Here is a 20666-nt window from a genome sequence, read left to right as displayed (position 1 = left end):
ATGTTCTTCCAGACACTAACTGGGGAAGCAGTTCTCCCCCGGCACCCAGCACTGGCAAACTCTCTTGCTGCTGACTGCACAGTCTGGGCTGATGGCTTGCTAAAAAGGGATTATTCTCTTGAGGCTAAGAGGATCCAGTGCTGTGGTTTAGTGAACCCACTGCATCAGCCACAACATAGAAGTAGTTTTCCTTCACAGGGCCACAAGGCACACTTCAGCTGCACTAGATGTCTGACAGAATAAATAACCCCTGCAGAACAAATAAAGCGAATTATATATTATTATATATCCCTAAAGGTATGCTCAGCTTTGCTGCTACCTGGGAAAGGTGAGGGACAGAGCCTTTCCCAGGGACTGTCACCACAAGCATCAGGCCCAGCTGCTGCCTCACCCTTGCAGCGCCCCTGGACAAAAAGCCCCCTCTGGCTCCCTGGAGCACAAGCTGGGTTTGTTTCAAGTCATCAGCACTGTGAACAGTTTTCATTAGTCTCCTGTCCCCAATACTTTCAGAGTTTCAAGCAAAGCAGTCAGCTTCCACATACAGAAGAAATTTGCTTTTTGGAGAGAGAAACTTGTTATTAACGCCTCTCAGAGCCCCGTGTGTGTCCGTGCGCGCAGGCACTTTCACACAGCCAGAAGACACCTTGTGAGGCTGGGATGATCCCGTGATTAGGGAATTAGTTTAAACTTGCTGATCATGAAACGTTACTTGGAGTATCTCAACACATCTACATGGCTCCTTCAGCCCCTCTATGCCTCATCTGAAGAGTTTGGAAGCTACCACACATTGGGCAGCTTTGTGAGCAGAGGGACGGGGTGGTACATGAAGGACGGCCAACATGGTGCTGGGGGGCCATGTAAGCACACAGCAAACAGAGTGAGACCTACAGTTCCGCAACCTGATCCCGACACGGATCTAACAGCAAACATCCTGCAGTGTTTCTGACGGGTGTACTAGCTCTTCCTTTTGTACTGCAGTGACTGCCCCTCTGGTCCTGATTCCGCACTGAATTTAAGCTCCACTCTGCCCATCCTGGCCCACTCTGTACACACTAATCCTTCCCTTCACACATATATTTGTCCTCACTTCAGTTTCCATCCCCTTCACTCCCCTCCAAGGACAGAATGACTTTTCCCTCTCTTGGTTCCTTGTGCAGCTTCCCAAATCCTCCTGATGCTCACCTCGGCATTATTGACTATCCTCCCTGCCCTGTCTTCAGGTATATTCCACATTATTTTGGCTCACGTTACTCTATGTATTTCCAGAAGTACAAGTGTTTTTTAATGAGTTCTGTAGGAAACTTCATGGTGCTTTATTTATAACGATAATAGCTCTAAACCATATTATAAGATCATCCAAGCACTAAGCTTGACACAGCATAATGAAGTTTAACAGCAATGAAGGCATAATCCTGAGGCGCTGCTACACCAGGCAAGGCTTCAACAGCAGCGAGCATCGTAGCTGGCTTTCCAGTGACTGATTTCTCATCCTGCTGCCTTAAGGAGACTCCAAAGAGCTCTGGAAGGCAAACACAAAATAACCAAAGAGCATGAAGGTGGGGGCTCTTTCTCAGAAGCCATTTAGAGCCTGGAGGACTTTAACAAGCCCTGCTCGTGTTGAAAAGAACTTCACAGTGAAAGACAACAGCCCCTTCAAACATACACAGGAGTCTGAACGCAAGCTGGTTTTTTATTAAAAAAATAAAATAAAATAAAATAAAATAAAATTTCTTGGCATCAAACATGTTTCAAAAACTATTCTTCAGATATTCTTCTTTTATAGGCTTAAGTAGTCAGCCACAGGGCACAGGAATGGCAAAGCTCAGAGACTGTCAGCAAAGGGCCATAAAAACCTGCATCAACTGAGTAAAGCAAAGGACTGGGACCAGAAGTGAGTGTCTCCTAGAGCTAATCTGGGGGTTGGCTACACAGCTCTCATTTTAGCTAATCCAGAAATGGCCTGCTCTTTGAGGCACAGAAGTCTGTCAGCGCAGAACAAGGCTGACGTATTTGTATAGGGCATCTCTCCTTGGACACAGCTAGTGGTTAACTCCTGAAGAGCTGTTTCAGGGACAGAAGCATTTAAATGCGCTCAGGTCCTTATAACTCTGCATCTGTTCTCACGGCATTGTGTGTTGCTTGGATTTCCATCACAAAGCGTTAACCCTGCATTCAAAAGCAGAAGCATTGAGTTGCAGCAGGATCCCCAAAGCAAATGCCAGGCCTCCCCTTGGGCATGCATGCTGCCAACACTTTGAGCACATGCAAAAGAAAGAGCTCCAGTATCTACGTGCAGGAAAGCACTTTAAAGGAAAATCAAGTCCAAACCTTAACACTTACATCCCACAACAGGAGAATACAATAGGAAAATTTTGTCAGCTTCACAGGAATAATTACGGTAGCATATATGAGATCTTCTGTACACTTCGATTCTTTACTAGGTACTGCTGCACACTCAGCAACCACATTTTTTTTAATGTATGGCTTTACAGACTAGAAAACTCTCAATTTAGCCTGAGCAGTAGCATTCTTCTCATGGCACAGAATAGCTCCACCACCAGAAATACAGATCTGTCGATGAACATGAAATGGTTGCATCTAAGAATTTTGATAGCAGCTGAGCTACTACAAATGTGAACTTGAAAATGAAGCAGTTGCAGAAAGAAAGAAGAAACACTGAAGCCAAGGGTCTGTATTCAGTAAATCACAACCTTTCAGCTTTTACTGTTCAGCTCTTCTCTGGTCATTCCAACAAAAGAACTGAACTTTATTGTGATGGATTTACCAAAGACTGGTATCCAACTGTAGGCTCCAACAACCCAGACAACAATCTGTTGGATATTTAGGCTTCCCTGCAGTATTTTGAAAGGGCTGTCCCTGGGCTGCAGTTCAGCTTGACCCAGACAATGTCTGTGTTTTCCTCTTCCTAATCTTTGACATAATAAAAGCAAACAAGAAGAAAAAAAAAAAAAAAAAAAAAAAAAAAAGGACTTTTAGCAGATCCTCCTTTGTTTGTACTCCAAGCTTGGCATTCAGTAATCCTCTGAACCAGCCCTGTTACTGGCAGAAGGCCAGCAAAGAAACCTGAAATCAAAAGAGCTTCAAATGAGAGAATCAAATGAGAGACCAAGCATCTGATGTTCCCTATTAAATACCTCTGGATATAGCCCAGAGATTAAAAAATAGCTTTTCTTGAGAAGCATATATATAGATGAGAAGAGAACTGATTGTCATTTTACCCAAAAAAGGTAGTTAATGATTTTTTTTTCCATTTTAATATTTTAACAGAAAGTTTATACAGTATCTACTGCAAATATTAGGTCATTAGATGATAAGAGATACTCACTGACTCATTGACTCGATTTTATTACTAAGTAATAAAACTTCTATAACCTTTTGTTTAATATTAAACAAAAGCTCCATATAAAAATGTTAGCAAATGAAACAGTAACAGTGTTTGGATTTGTGTTTTCCTGTGTACAGAAACACAGAGATGACTGCTTACAACAACAAACTGACGTTTTTCAAGGGAGAAAACATGCGTAGACAGAAACAAAATTTATCTAAAGACTTTGCATCAGATTCAGACTTAAATTATAGAAGTTCCTGTTCAGTGTCTTGGGTGGTGATGCTCTCTTTTCATGGGCACTTCTTTCCAGGAGGAAAGGTACAGGTAAGGTGGATCCTGAATAAAAACTAATCTCAAAAATGTTTGTCTCTTTAAACCTAAACAGATTCCTACAGTGGTTGGGAGGGATGAGGGTGGTGGCACAGGGCAGTGGACAGAAACCTCCTCTGTTCCTTTTCTATTAATTTCACATCTGAAAGTAACTTTGAGTACTCAGCTTCCTTGATTTTCCTTCAGGAGTCTACCACAGCTTCATTTTGCAAATAGCTATCCCCAGGAAAGCCATCCTACAACAGTTAGCACTTGGAAGGGAGATTTTTAGTTAATTCTGCCTGCTTACAAGGCTCTTCCAACACCAATATAAGAGAATTATTTTTCAAATGGGAAAAACACAGGCGCTGCCCTGTGAATTCAAGTGTAAATAGACCATTTCAACTCTCTCTCTCTCTCTCTCTCCCTGGCCCCTCCAGTATGAAAAAAACTTCTAAGCTTTGAAAGTTTCCTTTGATTTTTCACTTCCCTTTTTTCAGCGGAGCACATGAAAAAAGAAAAGAATCACACAAGTATTTTCAGAGTACAAAGGTGGTAAGTAGAATAACAATGGGCTAGTATATTAAAAAGAAAGAAAGAAAGAAAAAAAAAATGCACTGGCATCATCTCTCTCCACAAGTACATACCCAAATCATCTTTTTGAAGCTGATACTTCTGATGAAAGCAATCAGTGCAGCAAGAACAATGCACTCCCCCCTCCAGAACAAGAGTAATGCCTAACTTCTCTCCTTCCAAAATATCTCCCTAATTTCCCTTCATCCCAGCCCTAAACCCTTCTAATAAATCAAGAACAGAAGAGCTCTTCCTGGACAACTTCACAGTAGGAAAGTCAACGGTAGGAAATATGGGGCAGGGCTTGGGGGGATGAATAGAGGGGTAGGAAATGTTTTCAGTTTTCATTAACTGCCAGCAGAGGTCTAGGAATAAAAATCGTTTGTGATCCATCTTTTCAAGAAGGCTAATGCAAAGAGAACCTGTTCAACAAAATGTCAGAAAGACAAATTAATAACCCTATTGATTTTCCATCACTTGGGCCATCAGTGTGAATGGAACAGACAAGTACGAAGCTGCAATGAATAGAGCTACCCAAGCCCCTGTGCAGCTATGACAGGCAGCTGTTCAGGGAGTATTTTGCTGTAATCACAACAAAGTTTCCCTAGTCAGCAGTGGCTTACACCAGCCAAAACAGACTCAGCTTTCAAAGTCATAAACTTTGTCTGGAGGGCAGGAGCTGGAGTTGTTTGATTCTCTTTCTTATCAAGGCGAAGGGAACCAAGCACCAGCAAATGAAAGGGACCCTTGCGGACTCTTCCCACCTGACTTCTCCCCCACATTCCTCTGGTCAAGAAGGAACCACCAAGGACTTTAATGCTTTTGTTGTTGTTGTTTGCTTTTACTGGCTGGCAAATGATCTATGTTCAATCAGATGAGCCCAGTGTTGCTGTGGGTAGGAGGGGAGACTAATCATCTCTATGTTCTGCAGCGTTAAGGGCCTATGTGTCCTATGGAGCAAACTGGAAGTTTTCTCCACTTTGCACTTCATGAACTTCACCTGGTGCTGCACATGGTCTTCACTGCAGCTTTAGAGGAGATCACCAAGCACTCATCACTAATCTTAGGTGGAGTCTGGTTTGCAGCTGCCAATACTCTCCAGAGGAACTGCTGTCCAGACCACACATCCAAGCAGTATGAAGACCTCGGAAAGCTCAATCCCAAAGTCTTCTTCAGCTAAATGCCCTTGGTCTGTAAATTAGGTGTAATTATAGCTACTACGAGTTTGTTTCAGAGCTCCAAATAGACAAAAAAAAAATCCTTATCACAGCCATTGTGAGTTGACATTAGAGAGCTCTTCATATTAATCTCAAAAAGGAGCTAATGCTATTTTATTTCATTTATGACTTGCAGAATAAAAACTTGGGGATGCAAATGGGATTGCCTAGATGACACGATGAAGGCATGAATTGAACCCACATCCCTGAACTCCTTTCTGATTCTTTAGGCATTATGTTCTACTTCATTGCAGGAAGATGGCATCCTCAAGAAATAGATAGATTAGATTATACATTGTTTACTGAACAACCAAGGATTAATGACAGGGAGAAAAGAAAGAATATCAAGTTCTTCTCTAACATACTTTTTTTTTTTTTTATTATTGTCATTTGCAGTTCAATTTAATATTCCTAAATATGAAGGCCTTGAAGGCACTAGGCAGCTGTACCCAAGCATTTATAAAAAGAATTAAGTTTCTTAGTGCAGCCCTACAGCAGCCACTCTAGAAGATGCCTGGCCAAAGCCTGCTGTTGCAAGCACAGCAATGCCAAATTCCAATATGGAAAAATGCTCAAAAGAGACTAACCCCACCATTACCAGTGACGTGTAACGAAGATGAAAGATCAGAGGAGTCATTAACGCATGAGCAGAGTTCACCTGCACAGAAGACTGGTATAAGGCAATGCTTTGTACCCATTGGGTGTTTTTCACCCAGTTTTTTTTCCCATACAGTTCAACTGTTAGTTGAACAAATTTGTTTAACAAGATTGGTATTAACCAATCAAGTCAGGAGACAGGGAGCTATTTCTTCTGTATCTGACTTACTCAGACCTTATCCTCAATTCCATCCGTCTCTATTACTTGTGCTCTGGAAAAAATACAGAAAGCAGGTATTATGGTGGAGAGAGATTTTCTAATGATACAATTACTTTTTAATTAACAGATCTCAGAGAATTTAAGGGTGCTCTGACTTAGATGTTCCATATGCTCCAGGTGTGTGAGCAATACTTTGCTTCTTACAACATTTGACATATAATACAAATTTCCAGTATTACCAAAAGGAAAACTTCCAACTTCCCATCAGCATACGAGAAATTTTTACAGGAAAATCACAAAGTCCTTTATTAATAAATAGAGATGAGTTTATGAACAGGGGATGGTAAATTAAGGCATAGAAAGGCAGGTGTATTCTTAATAACAAAATAGTGGAGATGGTAACAGACTATAAAACTGAATTTCAGCCCTATTATCCGGTTCCTGGATTACAATTATTTCTGTTTTACTCTACTGTAACCCAACCCTGTTCCAGGCTAATTTGCTTTCCATTTAGTTCTCTGTTATTCTTAGAAGGCAGCAGACAGGTCTGCAAAAATAGGTAACAAAACAGAATGCTCTCGTGCCTTGCAGATATTTAAATCAATTCATCGCTATGCAAATCCTACAGAATGGATCTGCCTTCCTGTATCAAATACCTCTGCTGGTACTCTCCAGGACTCCCTGGTATACCTGAGACGACTGTTCTCACCGATACAGGAGTTAGCATGCCTCAGGAAGCACATCCCCAGCCCAAATCACTGACCTGGGAGGTCTCCTGTTCCTCTACACTGTGTGATAAGGACCATGCTACCAACAAAAAAAATAGGCACATGGAAACAGGGGCAGTGATGTTAACACAGCTGAAGTTGGCAGCATGGGAGAGAAAAGCCATGCTGTGTATGCCTACACAGGGAGCAGACAGATTTGTTAGCCCCAAATCTTAAGGTGTGGGGGGGTGGGATTGTTAATGGCTTCCTTCGGAGTCCACTGAAAAGAAAGATTTACGATATTCAAGATTAGCAAAGACAGCAAGAGCTGCAGCACAGCCCTAAGGAACAGCAAAGCACAGAAATGCTACTGCCCTGCTTCCTTTAGCATGTGGAACAGAAACGCTATCCACAGCCTGCAAGCCCTGGCCGCGGGAGATGCTGGCAGGTCAGCAGCCCCGGGACGATGAGAAGGGAAGAACTGCAGCTGATATCAGTGGGAGGGTCCCCATCCTGTGTGCCCTGCCACATGGGATTTCAGCACAGCTGTTTCTGATGCGTAACTCTCTAAGCTTCCACTGGGAGTGCGTAAGGAGGCTGTAAGCCTGCTGGGAGCATGCTTGGTTTTCTTCACAGCCTTGGCTGACCCTGCACAACAGTGAGACTCCTTCCCACCTGCCAAGCTCCCCCAGCATCTTGACTTTGATCAAAAAGTCAAGGTAGTGAAACTGATGCCGTCATGCACACCGACAGCAAACAAATTTGATTAGTCTGACAGAAATGTATGATTTCTGCAAGTTCTGCCAAGATTTTATGTATGGTCTCCTATTCCTGCCCCTGCCACGACATACATTGTAAAGAAGTATGTAGAAATTTGAGATCTCTGCAGTAAGCAATTGCATACTGAAACTAAGTTATATTTTCTCAAAAAAAAAAAAAATCAAGCTGCACTATATAAAATACCTTATTCCTGACAAAAGCTTTGAAGACAGAAATAATATTCAAAATATATATCTTATTTTTATGCTCCATTAACCACTATATGCAAATTAGACATTTACCATTTCTGAAAGTTAAAAACAATTTAATTTCTAATAGTCTGTAGTTAAAAATTACTACTATATTTGATATCAGCATCTGAAAAAATCAACTGCCAGAGGATCAGTGATAGACTTTTAACTTATGTGGCTCTGAAGCATTTGGGAATGTTAGAAGAGACTTCAGAAGGGGCAGTTAGGTTTCTGGTCTGTAGGTGCAGTTTTGTTTGTTTGGGTTTTAACATTTTCTGTTGTTTTAGGCCACTGCATCTCTATTCAGGTGATATAATTCTTTCGCAAGCACCATCAAAAACGATACAAAGAACAAGTCCCTAAACTAAAGGATAAATGTGTAAATGTACAAATACACCACTTATCTCTCAGCACTCAGAATCCATCCCACAGACTCATTAGATAAAAGTCACATTTTCACTGAGATTCTAATTTAAATAGGTTTAAAAACAAAGCTTCGATATTTAAGCTATTCAAAAATAATGGATTACGTTCTTTAAATGCTAGCAAAGGTACAGAGAGTAATGTCAAGGTATCATACTGTGATTACTTAAAGAAATTTACTGGGGCAAGGGACTTATCTCTAGCAGGTCACTTTCCCTCTAATAGCATTCCACTGGAGCAGCAGCTGTCACACTGACACAACAGCCCATTAAGTTCTCAGCCAAAGCCAGGGCTCTCCCTGCAAAGTGCTCTGCCCCATTTCATACTGAACTTCACCTTGGCAGTTAAGTGCAGCTTAAGGAAAATATGTCCTCTATACTTAGCACTGCTTCTTCCAGACCTCACCCAGATACTTGCAGAAGTAACAGCCTATGACCTTAGCAATTAAATGCAGTAAGTTGGCTAGCTGAAATTCTTACTAAAAATATTCAACAACCATTGAAGAGTTCTTGCTCAGGAATAAAAGAAATGTGTTTCAGATACTAACTATTGCCACACACTAACTGTTCACTAATGCTTACACAATTTCCCTATCGGCATGTTTTCCAGGGAAAAGTGGAGGTGCCACAGTATTACACAGAGGTGCAAATCTCTGTGCCTCACACTCAGGAATGCAACTGATGTAGGGAAGATTGGGAATCATGAATCTCATGAGTTTTACACAGCTGTGACCAACTCCATGTGTGTGCCCTTTCACATCTTTGGGCATCAGCTTTTACCAACAATATGTGCATTATGAAGCCAAATTAGTTGGCGTTTGAAACGGGCAAAGACTCTGAGCATTAGCAAAAGGTCCCTGAAGTCCATCTTTCCACATGCTGCTTTGGTCATTTGAAATTTCAAGCGCTGTGGGAACTGGGTGCCCATGCTCCTCATCTACTCTTCAGAGAACTGGTGCCAGAGGGCCAAACCCACAAGCCAAACTTTTCATCTCCTGGGTGAATTTGAATAATACACAGGCGGGAGGAAGTGGGGAAGCTTTGTAACTAGAGCAAAGAGAACATTTCCTCCATTAAGTACAATATTTTCTGCATTACTAGGAATAGAACATTAAGCAGAGCAAACAGAACATGATTTCCCAAGACAGCAAACTTGTCAAAACTGCAGAATTTGTCTGAGCTGGTTTTGCACCTGACATAAGCATATTTCATAGTTTTCTCAAAATACCTTATTTAACTTTGCTTCTCTTTGAAAGAAAAGAATATACCTTTGATCAAAGCTATCCACCAGGAACACCACCTTTTAAAATGATAAACGCATCGTTATTCAGACTACTGAGAGGAATTCTCTGGGAAAACAGTTCTCTGTACCTTGAGGAAAAAAAGTTAATAGAACAGGATTGTATTAGAGGACAAAAATGCTGACACTCGCCTTGACTTATAGAAATCAGCATTCCGGGAAGCAGGACAACTGGACAGGACTGGGCCAAATTAATTCAGTATTTTCTATCATGCAGACAGGTATATGTAAAGGGCCCTACAAGTACCTGCTTTTCCTTGTAGACAACGCTAGCACGTCTGGAACAACATCAGGACAATGTTTTGTGGGAAACCGGTTATTATTAAGCTTACCAATGCAATGTCAAACCTATCCAGAGTCCATTGTTGACTGACAAAATTTCTGGTGGGCTCCCTAGGGCAGTGCAGCAGTGTTCCTGAAAGCTCTTTTCATCAAACATCACCAACTGCACAGAGAACAGGCTGGATGTGCTGCACCAAGATCACCCTCCAGCTTGAAGGGCAGAAGGGCTGTGAAAGAGCCGCTTACCTGGAACCTTTGCACCAACTCCAGAGACTGGCTGTCGTTCTGGTCTGCTTCAAGGATGACATCTGTCAGTTTATGTATGATCACGTCCAAAGGGCCCTGGTCTTCAAGGGGTTTGGTGAGGTCAAGCTGAAGAAACCAGAGAGAAACCTTTTGTTAGAATGTGGAGGATCTGAGGCTCTTGTCCCTCTCCAAGGCATTCCCATCACACAAGTGGCATTTACACACTGCCTTTATTTTGATACATCACCTAAATCCCTGAGAAGTGACATTTCATTGGCTGCCAAAAAACTTTACTCAGAAATTTACTTCTCAGCAGTACACATCTAACTTCATGTAAAAGCAGTGAAATCGTTGCCAAGCATCCTTCATCCAAAGGCCTATCTGTGCTGCTTCTCCACCCTGAGCAAGTATTTCCCACTTCAGCTCTCTTCCCCATAGTTACACATACGCACAAAAGGAATGAGCCAACAATAATTAGTGCCACTAATAAGAGGAATGCCTACCATGCCCTTCACCCTTCGGGACTGCGCAGAGCAGCACCCAGGGCAGTAGCACAGGTAACAAATACGCAGCTCAGGATCGCTGCAGGCTCATCTGCTGCAGGGAGAGCACCGAGCTGCAGGGAGGAGTGCTGCACCCAGAGCACAGCAAATATGCTTTGGCAGGGAGCTGGGTAGGGGAATACAGGTTTGGGATGGGCTCGGCAGAAATTCAGCTCCAGACGGCAGGGAAGGGCCCAACAAGGGAGGCGATGTGTCACAGGGCTTGCTCCCAGTACCACGGCAGGGTTCAAGGAGCAGAGCGGCTACATATACTGGAAGAGAGTGGAGGTGGGGATCTCCTGAGGAATCTTAGGCAAGGCTCCTGGACCTGATGGGATGCAGACACAAGCCCTTACAGAACTCTTTAATGTCATTGTGGAACCTCAGACTCATCCCATCAGGCCATATATCCAAAAAGTAAAGATTCCTGCTACACAAGCAAAAAACCCTGCACCACGAGGACCACCCGGCTGCAGCACAGAGACCCGCAGAGGCCGGAGGATCTCCACCCTTTGATGTTTTCAGACCTGACTGGACAAGGCCTTAAATAACTTCATCTGAATTTAAAGCTGAATCTGCTTTGATCGAGGTGATGTACTAAAGACCTCCTCAGGTCCCCACCAAACACCCCAATCCCACGAAGCTTATCGGACCGCAACGTTTTCAGCGTAAATAACAGGCAGGCTGACATTCTCGACAACAAGCCGGCTGCCAGCAGCACAAAAGCCACCACAACATCAGCTGCTGCACCTGTAGGAGCTGTGAGATGCACTGCAGCAGCGGCAACTTACACTTGCAAATAGCCGAGTGAAACATCTTCGAAATGTAGGACAGAGGCATGCTGCGGAAGCTGCAGATGGCATCTGCTCCTACAGGCACGGGCACGCGCCTTCCCACGGCTGCCTCTGCTCCTGGCATTGGCAGGGAGAGGCGGAATGGCCGGGAGATGCCCCATCTTCACCATCTCGTTAGCTTGGGTTTTGTCCTATGTAATTTCCCACCGTGTAGAAATGGCTCTGCTTTGAGTGAAGGAGTGCCTTAATACGCTCCTGCTAATGGCCACAGGTTGAGGCTCTAGTGCTATCTTTGAAGTACTCGTGCAGATCCTAATGAGACTGGAAAACATATTGCACATCTTCTGAGGAGACTCAGAGGCACCATTTACAGGCGGGCAGCAGACCCTCTGCATGGGAGGATGATGTAAAAGACAGACAAGACGGACCTGATGGGGTATGGCAAGGCAGTCCCCAGGAGGCCTGGCTGTGCTAGCACATTTTGGCTCCCATGAGCAGTGCAAATCTAAGTGTCTGCAGAACCAAGGCAAAATGATGTGACTCAAAGCTTAGCTAAGGACATGGAAGGAGACCATCTACTTTTGTAACCAAATTCCAAAATATTAGTTAATATCCTTAGAAGAAATCTCAGATGATCACACAGCTTCTCCTGATTTTTTTTTCCTCTGTCTATCATATCTGGAGGGAAACTCCAAAACAAAGGGTCCATTCAACGGAGTCGGAAAGTTCCCAGTTGCCAAAGTATAAAAATGTGAATTAATCCTTTTCAGGGCTTCCACTTTGAAAAACAGTGAGAAGCAAGAAGTATCTGAGATTGGTTACCCCACCATGTTCTTGCTGCAGTTGCAGCTCAATCTGCACAGAAGCACTCAGAAACAAGAACACAGTCCTCCCTTTCAGCCCTGACCCAAGAATACAAGAAGCCTTCAAGGCATATGCAGGCATTTTCAGCAGAGCGTTTTCCAGAAACGTAAGACATCTGGGCAGGGTAACTTCCTCACAACACTCGTGTCAGCTAAAACCAACAGGCGTATGCCGAGCACGTAAACAGAGTGCACCTACCAGGATTTGCACAGGCAAATCAGCAAGTGTCAAAAAGGGCCCCTGTAACAGTGCTCGGCCTCCTCCCTCGCAAATGAAGCAATCCTGGATGCAGCAGCACGTTCAGGCAGCTGCTCCACGGGCAGCTCAGCTTCAAGTGGCTCAGCGAGGGCAGCAGGTACATTTCGGCCACACAAACCTTCACAATTTGATCCGAGATTTCGTGGATTGGAGGATCAAACCGCTCGCAAGAATAAGCTCTCTGTGTTCCGGGCCACGCTGTGGAAAGCAAATATTTCTGAGCCGTGTGGAATTTGGAAGTGTTCCACCTTCCTTTTATATACCAAGGCAAAAAAGTTGGGAGGAAAAAAAAAAAAGGGTTGAGGGGGAAAAAAGGAGCCTTTTCAAGTGGAGTATCAGACCCAATCATAAGTCACTGAAAGTACAGTGCAAAATTTCTGATGGCCCTCTGCTGAGACAAACACTGATTCATTGTTTGTCATCAGCTGGAATTTGAGCCCTCCTACTTCCCTTCTCTTTCAGCATCTCTCTCTCCAAACGATCTTTGCATTCAACTCGATCACCCCAAGGTTTGTTTTTGAGCAGAACGAACGCCATAGCAACAGAAGGGAGAGAAAAGATTTATCAGCACCAGCTTGAAAAAACAGAAACCATAGCCATGGCGTGCTTTCTTCTGCAAAGTAGGCTACGGTCTGTATTTCCTATTCTGCTTTCAGAAAAAGACAAAAAAAAGGCCAGCTGGGTATTGGTTTCATGTCATTGCTGCTTACCGCCAGAACCCAGCAGAGATCAGGTGAATGACGTGGAAGACAGCGTCAAAGCTGTACAAAATCTGTAGAAAACACCAGATACGAGGCATTTGCCTTCCCAAGTTTTACAAATCCATATACAGAAGAAAGCAACCACTAGATAAATGTCCTCATCACTACACTGCTCACCTTCCAGCAGGAAGGCTGGCTGGGAGTTAAAAAGCACTTCATGCTCAGAAACCTCTCAGCCCCTCCAGAGCAAGTTGTGTGTGTGCACGGCTCCATCGCCCTCCTCTTCCCTCCCTTCCTTCTGCTGTCCTCCAAGCACACAGCCAACACATTATCCAAAATCATTATACAGGAGGGCAGAAGAAGTTTGTTTCCACTAAGCGTAATTTGTTTAAAGTCTTGGGGTTGTTTTTCTCAGGAACACTGGCCATCCATGGACATTGTGGGGACGGGAGGGGACGGGCGCCTGGCGGCGTGCCACCGCTCCCCCGTGGTCCCAGCCGCAGCCCCGCATGCAGGCAGCTCTGGGAGCAGAGTTCAGAAAGCCAGGTCCAAGGGAAGAGGTCTGGAACCATTCACTCAGGGAAAAACAAACAAACAAACAAAAAGCCCTGCAAATGCTGGATTTAGAAGAAAATCATTTATCTAAATGACTAAATTTTTTTTTTTAATTTTATCAACGTTCCCATCCATGCTATAATCAACTGCATTTCAGAACCCGGCTCAGCAGGATTGCTTTTTTTCTTTAAAGCTCTTTTGCAGAAATAATTTTTGCATCATCATTCACATGAAATGAAGCCTGAATACCAACCTGTTCTGTTCTCTGAACTGAAGATGAGATCTGCCCCCTGCTACATCCCTGAGGAATGTACAACACATTTCTCCCTTTCCATTTATCCTCATTTTTCTCTTAATTTATTTCCATTAAAAAAAGAAATAAACCTCTTTTTCTTCAACAATTCTGCTCCCATTCTGCAAACAGCTAATGAGCTCCCTTCCCCAGACCGCTGCACCAAAGTTCTGGCTTTGTTTCGGTTTGTATTTGATCTGCTGCTTACAGTAGGAGTTTGTGCACCTCTGCAAGCAGCCCGCCTTGCTGCAGAGGAAATCGTGAAACTTTCACCCAAAAGGGGTGAGTGAAGGTAAGGAGAAACCATCAGAGCCGATACCTTTATTCTGAGCATTCAGACCAACATTATCTCGAGTGCTAGAAAGTTTAATTAAATGCCACACAAGGGGAAGTTCTGTCCAATTTTCCCTCCCTCCTGGTAGAAAGCCATCAATGCTCTGCACTTCCACGACTCAGAGCCCCAAAGTCCCTGTGTGGCAGCTCCAACGTTTCCTGGCTCTGAATCCTGCTCCCCAGGAACCGGAGGCGTAGCAGCAGCCTGACCCGACCTCCCTGCCCCCTGACGCACTGAATACAGCATTTTCTACACACATCTACTGCATCCTGCTATTTGGGTATCCATTAAGGCTGCACTGACCCCAAAATGCATGGGGTTTATTGCCATCATAATTTGCCTTCTTAACTCCACTGAATGTCAACCTTCGGGTTATAGTCGCCACCTTTCTCTGCTGAGGTTATTTTCTACCCTGTATCTCATCACAAATTTGCACCAACCCGCTTGTAAAACAGAGCCCCTTCTTTCCCCAGCCACAGCCCCGGTGTTTAGCTCTGCTGCGCATCAGTGCTGCGCGAGTCACGCTGAAAAACAGGCACAGCTCTGGGGTGGAAAGCCGGGTCTTTGAGAAGCTGCAGACTGACAGCTGATGTATTGGTGTGTGCTGCTTTCTCCCCAGAAAGCTCAGAGATGAAAGGCTCCAAAAATATCTTAAGCATTCTGGAGAGGGAAGGGAAGAAGCAAAAAATCAATAGTGCCAAGTTCACCACTTTGCATTGTAGAAAGTAAAGGAAACAGAAATATGCGGGGAAGTCTGATTACAGAGGGAAAGTGCTTGTGTTTGAAAGGAAGTGGGGCAGAAAGCAGGAAAATGGTTGTGTGTGTCTACTGCTACCCCTGCACGTGAGACCCTCAGACACAGCCTGGAGCAGCAGCCTGGCTCGGAAGCCTGCTTGCTCTTGGGATAAATCCAGGGAAGCTCTCAGGACCAAAGCAGTGCAGCTCACTCCCCACTACCCAGCCAAAGCCTGCAGGAGCTGCCCCATCCTTCCCCTGTCACCAGGGCATCCCCACAGGCCCCAGGGCCAGGTCCACGCAGGTACGGAGCCGACATGCATGAGACTCCACGCCAGAGCCCACGGGAGGTGGCAAAGCTCTTCCCCAGACAGTGGGCAGAAAGACACTGCTCTGGGGGATGAAGAGCAGGTAGCGTCACTGATCCACAGCCTTTCCACAGCTCCTCAAATATTTACATATTCAATCTAAATAAGCATTAAAACTTTTAAATATTTAAGGCTCGCTCCCGGTCTCTCCAGCCAAGCAAGCCAACGACCTCAGCTGTCCTCACAGCCGGCTCCGCTCAGCACTGCCGCTGGGGCCGGAGCACGCAGAGCAAACGCAGCCCTCCTTGTGGCAGAAACGCCAGTCCTGCCCCGATGCAGAGGGCAGACGTGACCCCGGTGATCAGAGGCTGCAAAGGAAGAGTAAAGAGTTCACCAGGAGGACCTATTTTCTCTCTCCACCCCTTCCCCAGCCACCCGAACGCTCAGCAATCTGAGCGAGGAAATCCGCTGGGGAGAGGAGACTTCCCCCGGCCCTCCCGCTCGCCCCTCAGCCCAAGGAGCACCACGGCCCCCACAGCCACCGCCAGGGCAGGGAGGAACTGTCCCCCAGGCAGGAAGGAAACGCAGCTTCACAACACCGCACCTTTCTGCTCGTCTTCTCAGAACTGAGGAAATTGAAGGGCTGCCGAGGAGCTCGCCTTCTGCCCCTGCAGGAAGGGAGCTCTGCGGGTTACCTTCTGCAGCCCTGCCCAGCTCGGCTGTCGGAGTGCCACCCAAGGGAAAGGAGAGCAGGTCCCACACTGGGACACGCTGCTCGTATTCCCAGATGCCAGCTACATCCCCAGGAGCCAGGTTTGCCTGAAGGTGAGGAGCAGCACAGCATAAGCTACGAAGCCCTGCTGGGCTCCCATTTTCTCAGATACCGAGATGTTAAGGCAGGAGGAGCAGATTCTGGGCTTAACAGATGGTTTCTTTGCATTTTCTGTCACTGATGGCAGAGCCGATTCCTTTGCATTCTGCTTGGCACCAGCTGCCAGCAGATATGTGGAAATGCTCTGCATGCTTGCAGGAGCTACACGCTGCTGCTGCCCCAGGAGAGGCGATCTCCTAAAGGTCTGGGAAGGGAGAATCTGTATTCCAGAAAAATGAGGCAAAAGAAAGCTTAGAGGTTTTGGGTTTTTAATCTTATACAATGTGTACTGACATACACAGCCATCGTCTGTGGCTGTTTGCTAACCTCCATGTAAAAGAACAGCGCTCACACACCCAAGGCTTGTCCCCAGAGCGACAGTGAGCTCCTGGCTCCTCCTCAGCCTGCGGAGTATGGGGAGAGGTGCTCCCTTCTCCCTCCCCTGACCACTGAGCATCACCCAGCTTCTGCCCCTTCATGCCCTAACAGAGTCCCACATCCAGGTTATGGCTAAAGGTCTTCAACAGTACAGATTTCCTTTCCAGGAAAAAAAAGTGGGGATTTTATTTTCTTTTGTTTTAAATCCAAGAATAAAACTTTGGAACTACATTGTTTTTGTTTTAAAAAACAGTAAAAAAAATCTAGGAAGGAAAATACATCTCTGCTTGGTTTATCTCCTGCTTTTATGTACAATATTTTGGCACTCGCAGCAAGTTCTGTCCAGAACTTGCAGAGATGCAGGAACAGCTGTGCCTGAGCACAAAACTGAACTGTGAGCTCTCGCCCCACTCAGGCTGGGTTGCAGCAAGCAGCCTGTGGTAGGCAAGTGGTTAAGCAGCTCAGCCTCGTTCAGGGACGGTCTGAAAGGCAACTGTTGATTTTCAGCACTGCAGGAAGAATAATCAATGTTACTCAAATCCAAAAAAGCCTCTTGCCAAGGGTTTCTTCTGAGGTCACAAATGCTCTTGTGGATTAGGAAGGGCAGCCGAACAAATCCAGAGATTAGCAGAGGAAAAAAGTTGAACAGAAAATGTGTGACACGGGAGGATTAGCGCTCCAGAGGAGGAAAGCGAGTGATAGAAAAACAAGATCCTGAGCAGAAACCACAGTAGGCGGAACCTGCTGCTGAGACGGCCTTGCTTTATGTTCTGTACCTGTCAGAAAAATGCTGTTCTCATCTGTCAGATTAAAAGACTCTAAGTAATCCCACAAAAGGAAGGTATGGGAAAATTACAGAGTGGCACAGAAAATTTCTGGTTCACTTCCCGAACTTAAAGCTTCTGAATTGGCAAGTCAGATCCAGAACGACCAGGAAGAATTTTAATGTTCCCTGGAGTGAACTGGGTCAGCTCCAGCCCAGTTACTGGCCTGACAGCTCTATTAATCGATCATGGGGGAGAGCAGGCACTCGAGGAGGAATGGAAGGGAGAAGCCATCCACGGCAAACGCTCGAAGCAATCCAGAGGCCAGCAATACTGCAGCCCTCCAGGCAGCACAGCCGGAGCAAGCACGGGGACAGGAGGGGGGTGCGCTTCTCCGAAGCTTTCAGAGCTTAATTATAGCACTGCATAAACATGTGGAACGTCAAGCTTGGACATCACTGCAAATATTTATTTATTTTTAGTAACTACTGGATACAGAGATAGTTAAGATGAAGGAAAAGCGTACTTCTGAGTGCTGCTCTTGGACCCACATAAACATGCGCTGCGTAACTTCTCTCCCATTGGCAGTGGGATTAGGAAGTAGGACAGCTCCTCCGCACAGAGATGTACACCAGCGAGCCTGACTGCCACCCTGCATCCTAAGGGCTCAGATCTGGACTCCCAGCACACGGCTCAGGCTCAGCTTCAGGACACTTCGTCACTGGGACCTGCCAAGCAGCAGCAGGAGGTGCTCTGGGTGCAAGACTGCGCTCCCCAGGGAGCTCCAGTGTCCCTGCTGCAACTCTCCTTCCAGCAAAGCTTCCAGGTTGAGGGCCAGGCCTCTGTCAGCCTCCCCTGTTCACAGCTGGCACCACAATATCTGGATTTCTGGGTTCCTTCTCCGTTCTGAAGAGGCTCTGGATGACACAGAGCTGTGGGCATATGCAGGTAGCATCCAGGGCACATTTGATCCAGTCTGCTCATCGTTTTGCTGAATTTATGTGCTCGTTATATTGTGTTCATATACCTTGAAACACCAAAATACCAAATCCCCTGGAAACAAAAGCATTATAAAGTCCACCTTGTGCTGCAGAGGTCTGACAACCCCACAGCATTAGTTAGACACAGCCAGATATTAATGAGAAACAAAACAAGAGGAGCTGCATCGATGGGGGAGATTTGCTCCTAAGACTCAGGAGAACAACCACTGGTACCAACGGGATGCTCCAGCTACTCCTGAGCAGGGATCGCTAACACAATCGGTAACAGAACTGCTAGATCGAGCTGAGTTAGCTTCAACTACAGGATAAAATGGTGGATAGCCAAGCTTTTTTTTTTTTTTTTTTTTTTTTTTTTAATCTCAGGATGATGAACAGATAAATTAAGGGAAATAATTAGCAAGGACAGCTGAGCTGTGAAAAGCTCAAGGATTTGAATGGAAAAGAGGCTTGGCATTTCATACAGATGCATTAAATAGCGAAATGTATTATTGAATTACATTAAAAAAGAAAATATGGGATCTTTGTGCAGCAAGTGAAGTTTAATATTCAAGACAATATAGGAATGGCCCAACGTTTTGCACAGATATTTTGCCTCATTTTTCAGCCTGAATAAGGTTGCTGACTGTGGGAGCAAGACAAGGTGGAAATAAAAAAAATAGTGTAGAGATATCAATAGGTACCAGAGTCAAAACTAGATCTCACAGACTGAGATTGACTTCATTCAATTTTAGAGTCAGTAGCTGCACTGTAAGTACAGGCTTTTCCATGTAGTCAGCAAAGAGGAATACAGAACTACCTTAGTGTTCTAAATTCTTCTAGCCTGCTTTAGATTCCTGTTCTAGGATATGAGGAATTGCACCTGAAGCATGCCTGACCAGAGGGAGCCTGGCTGGGGGGCGTCAGGTGGCTCTGAAGAACTTAACGCACTGGAGCCTGGGGAAGCCACCTCTCTCCTTTAACTGGGTACTAATAATTAAAAAAAAAAAAAAAAATCCAATTAACCAAAGCATGGCATGTGAAATCACAGGACGGAGATACAAGGGTTACAAATAACCGCATCCATCATGGAGCACTTCCCAAATATCAAAAAATAGCCATGTTATTTGGAAAAGAGCAGGAGAGGGAAAATTACACTTCTGGACCACTCAGCTGACCTAGTATTGTACAAGCATTTCAACACCTTTGGAGATGGTACAAAAATCAGATCCCCAGATAATAAATAAAAACGTGGTATGGATCTACAAAAGATGGATCAAGACACTCACTGTAGGACAACTGATGCTCTAGACACAGAAAATGCAGAGCTCTCAGACATCAGCAAAGCACGCAGTCAGGTAAAGCAGAGAATGGCAGGGACTAACAGAACAGGAAGGGGAGCTAAATAAAAAAGATGACGACCATGGCTTGTATGCCAGAAGCAGTACTGGCAAACCAGAGCATACATGCTAGTGGTGCTCCTCGGGCACTACTCTTGTGACTGTTTTATTTACTATTTCCATTACTGTCTTAGGACAATAATTAGATTCCTGATAGCCCTTAATTACACAGAAGTGTGACTGACAACCACCACCCAGAGAAAAGTATCATGCAGAAAGGAGAAGCAGAAATGGGATATTGTGACTAAATACAACATGAAGGGCTGCACACAGGTGGCCTAACAATGAAAAAAATCTGCCCTATTCTCAGGGCAAGATGGTAGCTGAAATAGGACTGCGGCACAGATAAGCCGAATTTCAGGATCAGAAATGGGTTTTTACAGGAGGTTTGCAAGAGTCCAGTTAAAACATAAAGCTCTACCAGACTCCAAATGGAACAAATGTGCACAGATTAGGTTATTCATATCTGGAAATATAAACTGAAAATGAAACTAAGTGCTTAAGAATTTAACCAATCTTTGACTATATATATAATATATATATAGATATATGTGTAGCTACCTCTGGGTCAGGGGAGTGCTCACCTCAAAAGCCTAGAAAATCCCTTTTACACTTTTTCCCCACGGTCATGGTTTTTAAAAACTATGAATAAGAGCACTTG

General features: G+C 44.8%; 1 protein-coding gene across 1 annotated transcript in view; it reads right to left on the bottom strand.

The window, feature by feature from the left end:
- Positions 1-20666, bottom strand: part of ITPK1 (inositol-tetrakisphosphate 1-kinase) — a 139255-nt gene that overhangs the window by 62098 nt on the left and 56491 nt on the right. Inside the window, exon 3 of the mRNA XM_032188420.1 lies at positions 10233-10358. Within this exon, the coding sequence (XP_032044311.1) occupies positions 10233-10358 (126 nt within the window). The remainder of the gene's footprint in view (positions 1-10232; positions 10359-20666) is intronic.

This window comes from Aythya fuligula, chromosome 5 (genome assembly GCF_009819795.1).
Source record: "Aythya fuligula isolate bAytFul2 chromosome 5, bAytFul2.pri, whole genome shotgun sequence".
Lineage (NCBI taxonomy): Eukaryota > Metazoa > Chordata > Aves > Anseriformes > Anatidae > Aythya > Aythya fuligula.
The sequence above is the reverse complement of the archived record's forward strand: the minus strand, read 5'-3'. Positions and strand labels throughout refer to the sequence as shown.